Source organism: Macaca fascicularis, chromosome 16, assembly GCF_037993035.2.
Source record: "Macaca fascicularis isolate 582-1 chromosome 16, T2T-MFA8v1.1".
In the NCBI taxonomy this organism is placed as follows: Eukaryota; Metazoa; Chordata; class Mammalia; order Primates; family Cercopithecidae; genus Macaca; species Macaca fascicularis.
The window spans coordinates 34,775,821-34,787,298 of NC_088390.1; the positions used below are offsets into that span (position 1 = coordinate 34,775,821).

At 44.1% G+C, this 11,478-nt stretch overlaps 1 protein-coding gene across 1 annotated transcript in view; it reads right to left on the reverse strand.

Moving 5' to 3' along the window:
• Positions 1–6,853, reverse strand: part of NUFIP2 (nuclear FMR1 interacting protein 2) — a 39,622-nt gene extending 32,769 nt beyond the window's left edge. The window contains exon 1 of the mRNA XM_005583302.4: positions 6,488–6,853. Coding sequence (XP_005583359.2) covers positions 6,488–6,764 — 277 coding nt within the window. The 5' untranslated portion in view covers positions 6,765–6,853. The remainder of the gene's footprint in view (positions 1–6,487) is intronic.
• Between the last annotated feature and the right edge of the window lie 4,625 nt (positions 6,854–11,478).

Consider the following 11,478-nt stretch of genomic DNA (forward strand, 5'->3'; position numbering starts at 1 on the left):
TAATACCTAACATTTAAGAAATGTTTATTTACTGTATGCTAGACACTATGCTATGAACTGTAGCTTTATATTATTTCACATCTCTATGAGAAGACACTTGTCAGCCCCATTTCACAGACTAGGAAATGCAATCTACTGCTAAGCAAAGCAAGAGGTAGAACTGAGCCAAAATTCAAAGCAAAGTCTGAGGCCAGAAAAAAAGACCTCTTAAGCAGTATGCCAAATACCTCTCATCTAACAAAATCAATCTACCCATCACTCTCACAAGGCTGTTATAAAATTTTCTTTTTTTTGAGACAGAGTCTCGCTCTGTCGCCCAGGCTGGAGTGCAGTGGCATGATCTCAGTTCACTGCAACCTCCACCTTCTGGGTTCACGTCATTCTCCTGCCTCAGCCTCCAGAGTAGCTGGGACTACAGGCGCCCGCCACCACGCTCGGCTAATGTTTTTTGGATTTTTAGTAGAGATGGGGTTTCACCATGTTAGCCAGGATGGTCTTGATCTCCTGACCTCGTGATTCGCCAGCCTCGGCCTCCCAAAGTGCTAGCATTACAGGCGTGAGTCATGCACCCGGCCTAAAATTTTCTTTACAATTCAGAGCAGAGATACCCTCTGGGTAAAAATCAAGTTTTATTGAAACAGTAATTATTACAAGGAAATTAAAGACTTCATTTCTACAAAACCATAAATAGCTGGTAGTCACTATCAGCAGTTTCCAATGCATCTATCAGACAACTATCTAAAACGTGTGAACTTTTTCTAAAGTATTCTTAAATTTCATTTTGACATTTCCCAGATATTGGATCACACTGTTAACACATGAAATTAAAATATCTATGCACCAATGTTTCTAACCTTTATAAAACATATTTTCTTCATTTTACATTTAGATAAACAGACTTTGAGAGATGAATTGTCAATCCTGACAATTGACAGAATTCCAGTTCTGTCACTGGAAATCTGACCTCCAGTCTATCTGCAATCCATGGTTTCCTACCACTATGCAATACTGCCTTGACTCAAAAGATGTGATGAGAAAATATCTAACAAAACTACAATAAAAAGGATCTAATTTTTTAGTGTTATGGTATTCAGGTTTAATTAAAAACTGCCAACTGCCAGTGGCTCATGTCTGTAATCCTAGCACTTTGGGAGGCCAAGGCAGGCAGACTGCTTGAGTTCAGGAGTTCAAGACCAGCCTGGGCAACATGGAGAAACCCTGTCTCTACTAAAAACACAAAAATTAGCTGGGCGTGGGGCATGTGCCTATACTCCCAGCTGGGGCTGCTAAGGGAGGAGGATAGCTTGAACCTCGGAGGTCGAGGCTGCAGTGAGCATGTACTGAGATGGCACCACTGCCTTCTAGCCTGGGTGACAAAGTGAGACCCTCTCTCAAGAAAAAAAAACCTTCAACCACCATAAAAAGTCAATTCTATTATAGCTAATGCAAATAGTTTTTCACTATAACAAAATGGTGCTATTAGTTATCTACCTTTTTATGAAATGTTCACAAAAGCATCCTGAGGTCAACTCATTAGAAACAGATATACAGGCTAGGTGCAGTGGCACCCAGCACTTTGGGAGGCCAAGGTGGGTGAATCATTTGAGGTCAGGAGTTCGAGACCAGCCTGACCAACATGGTGAAACCCTGTCTCTACTAAAAATACAAAATTAGCCAGGCATGGTGGTGCACGCCTGTAATCCCAGCTACTTGGGAGGCTGAGGCAGGAGAATAGCTTGAATCCAGGAGGCGGAGGTTGCAGTGAGCCCAGATTGGGCCATTGCACTCCAGCCTGGGCAACAAGAGCAAAACTCTGTTTCAAAAACAAAAAACAAAAAACAAAAAAACACAATAGGATACTCTACATATTTAAGGCAGCAGAAATGAGGACTCTAATAGGAACACTATTTTTATAAGTCTGAGAATCATTGTTCCAAAATAACTTAATGTATACGTCTATTAGATTCACAACAAGACTTACTCATTCTACATTAGAAAAAAAGGTACAATGGCCGGGTGCAGTGGCTCAGCCTCCTTTGGGAGCCTGAGGCGGGAGGATCATGAGGTCAGGAGATCGAGACCACCCTGGCTAACACGGTAAAACCCCGTCTCTACTAAAAATGCAAAAAAAATTAGCCGGGCGTGGTGGCAGGCGCCTGTAGTCCCAGCTACTCGGGAGGTTGAGGCAGGAGAATGGCGTGAACCTGGGAGGCGGAGCTTGCAGTGAGCGGAGATCGCACCACTGCACTCCAGCCTGGGCGACAAAGCGAGACTCCGTCTCAAAAAAAAAAAAAAAAAAAAAAGGTACAAATACTAAAACTGAACAAATAAAGGCATTTTCTTCTACTGTATTAAACTAACCCAAGAAAATATACTCAAGGCATAATCATTCCTAAAACAGACTGGCACAAAACTTGTACCACGAGATAATACATCTTATAAGAGTTATTTTTTTCCTTTTTTTTTTTTTTGAGACAGAGTCTCACTCTGTGGCCCAGGCTGGAGTGCAATGGTGTGATCCCGGCTCACCACAACCTCCACCTCCCAGGTTCAAGAGATTCTCCTGACTCAGCCTCCCAAGTAGATGGGATTACAGGCATGCACCACAATGCCCGGTTTCGCCACGTTGGCCTGGCTGGTTTCAAACTCTTGACCTCAAGTGATCCACCCGCCTTGGCCTCCCAAAGTGCTGGGATTACAGGTGAGAGCCACCACACCAACCTCTTAAGATTTCTTAGAACTCTTAAAGAGTTCTTAGATTCCACAGGGTTACATTTTTTAACATTTTTTGGCTGCTGGAAAAGCTATGACAGCCAATCAAATCAAATTTTTGGTGGCACAATTTTAACTATGAAACAGGAAGAATGTTTTCTAAAAGTTTATTTTTTCCTCAGAAAAATGCCAGGAGCAGTGGCTCACATCAGTAATCCCAGCACTTTGGGATCCCAGGCAGGTGAATCACTTGAGGTCAGGAATTTGAGAACAGTCTGGCCAATATGGTGAAGTCCCATCTCTACTAAAAATCAAAAAAAAAAAAAAATTAGCTGGGCATGGTAGCATACTCCTGTAATCTCGGCTACTCAGGGGGCTGAGGCAGGAGAGTCGCTTGAATCCGGGAGGCAGAGGTTGCAGTGAGCTGAGATCATGCCACAGCACTCCGGCCTAGGCCACAGAGTGAGACTCCGCCTCAAAAAAAAAAAAAAAAAAAAAGAAAGGAAACAAAAGCAGAAAGTCCCCTAAATAAAGGCTGTCATCATTTTTAATAGATATAACTTGGAAACAGTTAGAAACCAGCTGTTACGTTTTAAATAAGCTTTTGCATTGACATTCATTAATTTCATAGCATAACTTTTCGCTTTTAAGCTTCTTGTTCCTTTAATGTTGTCCTGTTGCAGGAATTCAAGCCACATTTAAAAAATTCAAAAATGTAACATACATTACCTAACTCTGGAGGGAATACAAGACTACCTATATCATTTAACATACCAACAGGTTAAACAAAGGTTTGTATCCTTGGGCCCATTAGTCACAACTTTTCAGATTTCAATTAAAGATGAGCAACTTGAAATAGCAAAAAATCCAATCTCCAAACTGAGCTGAACCAAAACTAACTAGAATAATTCTTCCTAAGATTCTAGTTTGTAGTGACTCAGCTATTAGAATTCACCAAACAATGAAAAAACGGCTTAGAAGCCACTGTGCTCCCACCTGTAAGTTTTAATAACAAAAAAGAGAAAGAAAATCTCGTTTAACTACATAAAACTTTCCTCATGACAACCTTGTTGGTATGTATAAAGTATGCCAGAAATAAATTTTTTTATATCTTAGATATTTAAGAAAAATGTAAACATTATAGAATAAATTTAAGAAATTAAAGGACTCCTAGCGCTTTTATTATTTAGGGCTGCTTATACATACTAATCCTACTTCCAAAAGACTCAGCAAAACTTGAGTCCTGATAAATCTAGCTTTTCAATTAGAAACAAATTACTCAACACATTTGGCCTTCTCTTGCGCCCTCTTCTGGATAAACAAAAAAAACTGTTCCTCTTTAGGTTTGTGAGTAATGGGTTACAAAAGCCTACCTCAACATGTTACAGATAAATTTCAAAAATATTGTAATGTTTTCTTAGTTATTAGCATAATGCATGTCAAAGCAACAGTACTGTGACCAAACCATACACTCGCCCCAAATTGTTTATACTCTGTCAAAACTCCTAATTCCAGTTTCCTCCTCTTTATCCACGTCTTCCGAGATAAGAAATATTTGGAGGAATACCACCTTGAATGGTTTAGGGGCTGCTTCTACATGTAGAGAGAAGTCTTGCAAGAGTATATTTACCTGACCGATGAAATACAATTTTTCAGTCTCAACAGTAATATTGCCTTATGCAGCCATAATACGGTAGTATTTTCTCATCTTTTGAACAAGATCTAACGCTAAAAAAATCTAGTTATGTAGTCCCTAACAGTTTTTAAACTGCTCTAAATCTTTAGGATTAAACACCTAACTCGTGTGTTACGTGTTCACTTCTGTTGCATACCATCGGGTCCCTAACGAACTCCCAAAATGGAAAATCTGACACTCTAATTTCAGTCTTCAAGTTACAATCTGCAATTTAAAAAGCACTTAGTTTTTCTCCAGCTCTCAACAATTCCTTCTATCAAATTTGATACGCTGGGTTTAACATACGCTTTATGCTTCCTTTCTCTTCGATTTATATAGAGCCCTTATTTTTCAAAATATGCGAGGGTTATAAACTTTTAAACTTACTTCTCGTGAAATACTTTCTTACATGACTTTTACCCTCAATTTCTCGTTTGTTAATATTAGTTTGGGGATCAATATCGACTTTAAAATACGAAAAAACACCTTTCTTTTTAACATGGAGAGAAGCCTCATCCGAGGCAAGATGGTAGTAATCTAACCTCATGGATGAGCCACTTGGGTTCACCCTTAAGGACAAGAAAGGGGGTCAAAAAGCTCGCCCTGTTCCTCATCCTAACATTTTAAAAAATCTCTCACCTCAAAGACACTACCCAAGCTCAGAAGGTAAGTGCCGGCTGGGGAGGGGAATGGAACAAGGTTTTTGTTAATTTTTTTTTTTTTTTTTTTTTTTTTTTTTGTAGAAAATGAGCTGCTAGAAGGAAAAGGCCCAAGTGAAAGCCTCAGAGGCGGAGTCGTGAGCGAACCTGGCAGGAGACGAGGTTCCTGTGGCAGAGAAACTCGTGACCGGGGAGCTGGGTTCCCGCTGGGTACCCCACCCGGCCTCAGGCACCGCCTCTACCCAAAATGAATCCCCCCGCCGCCCCCCCAGGCCTCCTGCCCCTAGGAGCGCCGCGGCCGCCGCCGCCGCCCGCGGCCTCCTTCCCCCTCAGCTCCGCTTCGAGGCCGGCTCCCCGCCCCGACTGCCCGCGCCTCCCGCCGCACCCGGGAGCGGGAAACGCGGCCGCTGGCGCGCGGGGCCCTGCGCAGGCCGCTCCCCTCGTGGCCGCTTCCCTCCCCCACCCCAACCGCCCCCGCCCCTCACCCCAGGGACCCGCCCGGGGCCTCGCGCCGCCACCGGGTTACACAACCCCGGCCGGTGACGGGGGAGGGGCGGCCGCGGAGCGGGGGGCGGCGGCGCCCCCGCAGTGCAGGGGGCGAGGCGGCGGCCGGTGGTGATCCCAGGTCACCCAGCTCCGACGCGCCGTGTGGCCCTCGACACCCTTCCCCCCCGCTCCTCAGTGGGCCGGAGTCGGTGACAGGAATCGGCTTCCAACATGGCGGACAGGAAGCGGCCCCGCGAGGAGGAGAGAACATTCCAGCCGCGCCGGCTCTGGGGGGAGCGGGCCCGGGGCACCAGCCTTGGGAGGAGCCGCGGGACAAGACTGCGGGGTCCGGCGCCCAAAAAAGGCGTCTAGTGGTGGAAACGACCCGTGAGATGAGGGGTCCCAACAGCCCCCCCAACAAGATGGGGAGCCCCAAGGCCACAGGTGGGCTTGGGGTGGCGGGTGAGGGGCACTTCCTCAACTCAGCCTACCTACCCACCCCTGGCCGCCTGCAAAAGGGTCTCGCGACACCATCCGAGGCGGGATTCGCTAGGCCTTCCTGAGTTACACCTCGAGGGATTTTTTTGGGGGGTAGGTTTACCCCATCTCAGGGCCCCCATATTGAGGTAACTCCAGGGACGCAGAGAGGTGAATGGAAAAGAATAACGAGGTTGGACTTGCAAGGCCGACCCAGTGGGTCTCCCTTCAGCCGGGGCGGGGGCCGGGAAGGTCACGCTGGCCTGGCTGGGCCTCTCCCATGCTGGAGGGAAGGAGGGCGCTGCAAACCCCATTGCTCAGCCCGAGCCCTAGAATGAAAGGGGCATCCCCAGAGCCGGAGGGCACACACACACACACACATCCCGACCCCGTCCGCGCTTCTCGGATCCAGCCCCACCCCCATCTCCCCTGTCCTCCACCCCCAACCCCCTTCCCCCACCCGTCCTCCCTCCCAGACCTGTTTTCTTCTTCGGCGTTTCCTGGTGCTGCTGGAGGGTGTGTTTCTGCTCATGTTTCAGCGGCTTTGGCTGGGCCTTGGGGCTGCCCTCGGCTCCATGCTGCAGGTATTGGTGAGGCTGCTGGTGATGATGGTGGTGGTGGTGGTTGTGGCTGTGGTTGTAGAAATAATAATGGTGGTGGTGGTGCGGCTGCTGCTGCTGCTGCTGAGGGTGATGGTGCGGATGGTGGTGGCTGTGATGGTGCTGAGGCTGTGGCTGGCCGGGCTTCTCCTCCATTGAAAGCGGCTGGGACTCCCTGGCTGAGGCTGCGGGCTGCTGCACCGTCAGGATCTGAGACTGCTTCTCAGGGCTCACTCAGTATATCTGAGCGCGTCTCGCCAGCGCACTGGTTAACCGAGCGATTCTGCGAGATTGGCAGCCGCGCTCCAACAATCAGGAGCCACGCTGTACCGCAAGCCCCGCCCCCAGCTCAAATCCTCTTTCCTTCCCCTTCGCCGCTGCCGCCTGGCCAACGCCACTTACCCTGTGCAACCTCACAGGGCCGGGCCTTCAACGTCAGCACTATGGCTCTCTCTTCTGTCGCTTTCTCTCCTTCACCACGCAGTCTGCGAACAGCACTTTCTACACTCCTCGCCGGCAAGCAAGCTCATGTCGAGGGTAGCAGATTCCACTGGCGATTCCACTGGCGCTGGGAGCCATCTGTTGGTTTTGCACCTATTAGAATCTGGTGGTTTTTTTGTTTTTTGTTGTTTTTTGTTGTTAATCCTTTTCCGGGTAACCAGAAAGGGAAGCTCAATTCCCTTAACCCTAAGACCACTAAAGGGGCAATACAAAAAGAGGAAATAAATACATTTTTAAGAATACAAGAGCTTCACAATCCAGTAGATCATTTTGTATTCTGGATTCATTTTGCTTTGTATTCATATGCTAATCTCTTCCTTTCCACGAAGGGATTATAGGGTTCCACAATGGGGTATCTGTGTAATTTTCTAAAAGGGCACAAAGGGTTTAAATCATTGTTTCTTTGTAGTTGGAGGCAAGGGGGAGCGGGAGGAATGAAAATCTACACTGAAGGTTGTGGGTTTTTTTTTTTTTTTAATTAAACTGCAGGTGAGGTCAACTATGGCACCAAAATAGGTTTTAGAATATGAAGTTTCAAGAGCAAAGGAAGGGGAGAAAGAGCATTTAAAAGTTATTAAGTGGGATTTTTTTTGCACTTATGGAAAAAATGAAATTTAAAGAAATATTCTGTAGCGTGTTGTAGTGTAGATTTAACTTATCCTGCATTACCACATCACAGTATGATTTTCAAAAGCAAATGTTAGAGCCATGATAGTGCTTACTCAGGAAAAGAGGGTTGTGATGGGGAGGGACACAGGTTACTGATAATATTTCATTTTGGGGGCTAGGTGGTGATTATACATATATTTGGTGGTGATTATTTGTTAAACAATATACAGGTAAAATGTACTTTTCTCAATGTATGTTATAGATTGGGGGATTTTTTAAATTGTAAAATATTCATAATATAAAACTTACCATCTTAATATTAAGTGTACAGTTCAGGAGCATTAGGTACATTCATATTGTTGTAGAACCATGACCATCATCCATCTCCAGAACTTTTTCATCATTCCAAACTGAAACTTCATACCCAATAAAAATACTGTCCTTTCCCTCCTCCTTCTATCCCTTGATAACCACTGTTCTGTTTTCTGTCTCTACTAATTTGACTATTCTAGGTACCTCATTTAAGTGGGATTGTACCGTATTTGTCTTTTTGTGACTAGCGTTTTTGCGTAATGTCTTCAGAGTAGCATATATCAGAATTTCCCTCTTTTTTAAGGCTGACTAATATTCCATTATATGTATATACCACATTTTGTTTATTCACTCAGCAGTGGACATATGGACTGTTTCCTCAATGTATGTTAAATTTTTGAATTTTTTAAATGTGGCTTGAATTCCTACAACAGGACAACATTAAAGGAACAAGAAGCTTAAAAGCAAAAAGTTTATGCTATGAAATTAATGAATGTCAATGCAAAAGCTTATTTAAAACATAACAGCTGGTTTCCAATAACAAATGTCATTGAGTCCTGAAAACCATGACCAAATTTTGGCATGTTCTGTATAGTGAAGATTTGTATTGCCTTGCTAAAATTGTATTTTATTTTATTTCATTTTGAGATGGAGTTTTGCCCTTGTTGCCCAGGCTGGAGTGTAATGATGTGATCTCGGCTCATCGCAACCTCCGCCTCCCGAGTTGAAGCGATTCTCCTGCCTCAGCCTCCCGAGTACCTGGGATTACAGGCACGTGCCACCGTGCCAGGCTAATTTTGTATTTTTAGTAGAGATGGGGTTTCTCCATGTTGGCCAGGCTGGTCTCAAACTCCTGACGTCAGGTGATCTGCCCATCTCAGCCTCCCAAAGTGCTGGGATTACAGACATGAGCCACTGGGCCCAGCCAGCCTTGCTAAATTTTAAAGAAAAACCTCTTTGGGGGTACATTTACCCAATTTTGAGAATGAAAACCCTAATAATAATATCATATCACAATAAATAAGTCTTTGCCATTGAATAATATTCTACCACATTTCCAATTATTAAAGAAAAAACAGGTCAGGTATGGTGGCTCACACCTGTAATCCCAACGCTTTGGGAGACCAAGGCAGATCAGTTGACCCCAGCAGTTCAAGACCAGCCTGGGCAACATACAGAGACTCTCTCTCTACAAAAATTTTTAAAAATTAGCCTGGCATGGTGGTGTGTGCCTATAGTTGGGAGGCTGAGATGGGAGGATCACTTGAGCCCTCAAGGTGGAAGCTGCAGTGAGCTGTGATTGTGCCACTGTACTCCAGCCTGGGCAACAGAGCGAGACCCTGTCTCAAAAAAAAAAAAAAAAGAAAAGGAAAAGAAAAGAAGAAAGAAAAGTATATATAAAATGTAGGATTATGTTGGAATTTTTTGTTGACTTAGACATTTAGTTGGAAGACTTGAATTTCTGAGTTCCGATTTCCCTGTCTAGGTTTTCTACATTATACTTGCAGGCAAACCAAAAGCACTCATTCTGTATCTCTGATTTATCACACTTTTGCCTGCCTTAGCTTTTCACTTACAGTTGTACTGACTGAGTTTAAGAAACTAAATCTTATTCTCAGATACTCTAGTTACTATGAATGTTGCCTTAGTAGTGTGCAGTAGTATGGAGAAAGGTTTATGATATAATGTAAGAAAAAATGCAGAATATTACATTCTTGTATACATTAGAATCATAATCTTGAAGAACATGAATTTTAAAAATAAGGATGGAAATACAACAGTAAAACATAGACCTTTTTTCTTCTTGATTTTTCTGAAGTTGTTGTATACAAAATATGTTTGGGATTTGCCATGAATGTTAAATATTCCATTATAATAATGCCCTAGGCTGGATGTGGTGGCGCACTCCTGTAATCCCAGCACCTTGGGAGGCCAAGGTGGGCGGATCACGAGGTCAGGAGATCGAGACCATCCTGGCCAACATGGTGAAACCCCGTCTCTACTAAAAATACAAAAATTAGCTGGGCACGGTGGCACATGCCTGTAATCCCAGCTACTCGGGGGGCTGAGGCAGGAGAATCGCTTGAACCAGGGAGTCATCAGAGGTTTCAATGAGCCGAGATTGTGCCACTGCACTCCAGCCTGGAGCCAGAGCAAGACTCCGTCTCAAAATAATAATAATAATAGTAATAATGCCCTAATACTAAACTGTTGTGAAAAGAAAATAACTGGTTCTACTTATTTCAAGCATGTTTTTATAAAATGGAATCTGCATTGATGAAAAAAACACAAGAAGGGAATATAGCATGAGTCTGATGAAATTATAGAGGCTTTTTTTAAAAAAAAAATTTCTCTGTTTTCCAAATGTTCGTTAGTAGTTGTTACTTTTCATATACTTTCTTTTTCTTTTTTGAGATGGGTCTCACTGTGTTGTCCAAGCTGGAGTACAGTGATGCCATCACGGCTCGCTGCAGCCTTGAACTTCCTAGCTCAGGTGATCCTCTCACCTCAGCCTCCCAAGCTGGGACTACAGGCACATGCCACCATGCCTGGATGATTTTGGGGTTTTTTTGTTTTGTTTTGTTTTTTGGTTTTTTATTTTGTTTTGGTTTTGAGACACAGTCGCGTTCTCTCGCTCAGCCTGGAGTCCAGTGTTGCAATCTCGGCTCGTTGCAACCTCTGTCTCTGAGGTTCCAGTGATTTTCTGCCTCAGCCTCCCAAGTAGCTGGGATTATAGTCATGAGCCACTGCACCTGGCCTTGTGAAAATTTTAAAAGTAATTATTTTTGTATTTTTTTCTTATTTTTCCCCAAAGATCTCACAAGTCAATTTTTTTTCTTCAATTTCTGTTGACCAGAATCCAGAAGTCATTAGAAATTTTTGCATTTTTCTTTTTTCTTTTTCTTTTTTTTTTTTTTTTTTGAGACGGAGTCTCACTCTATCGCCAGGCTGGAGTGCAGTGGCATGATCTCGGCTCACTACAACCTTTGCCTCCTGGGTTCAAGTGATTCTCCTGCCTCAGGCTTCCAAGTAGCTGGGACTACAGGTACCTGCCACCACACCCAGCAAATTTTTGTATTTTTAGTAGAGACGAGATTTCACCATGTTGGCCAGGATAGTCTCCATCTCTTGACCTCGTGATCCGCCCACTCGGCCTCCCAAAGTGCTGGGATTACAGGCGTGGGCCAGCGTGCCCAGCTACATTTTTTTTTCTTAATGAGAGTTCCCCAAAACCTAGATTCGCCTCTACTTATGGTCATTTTGGAATTCGACTTAGAAGTATTGTAATTGCAGTAAGTACTTTAAAGGATTATATTTCATAACAATACGGAAAAACATGGACACCAATAACTCAAGTACAAAAAGCAAAGCAAATTATATATATGTAGTATGACTGCATACAAAATACAAATTCAGGCCGGGTGCATTGGCTCAGGGCTATAATTCC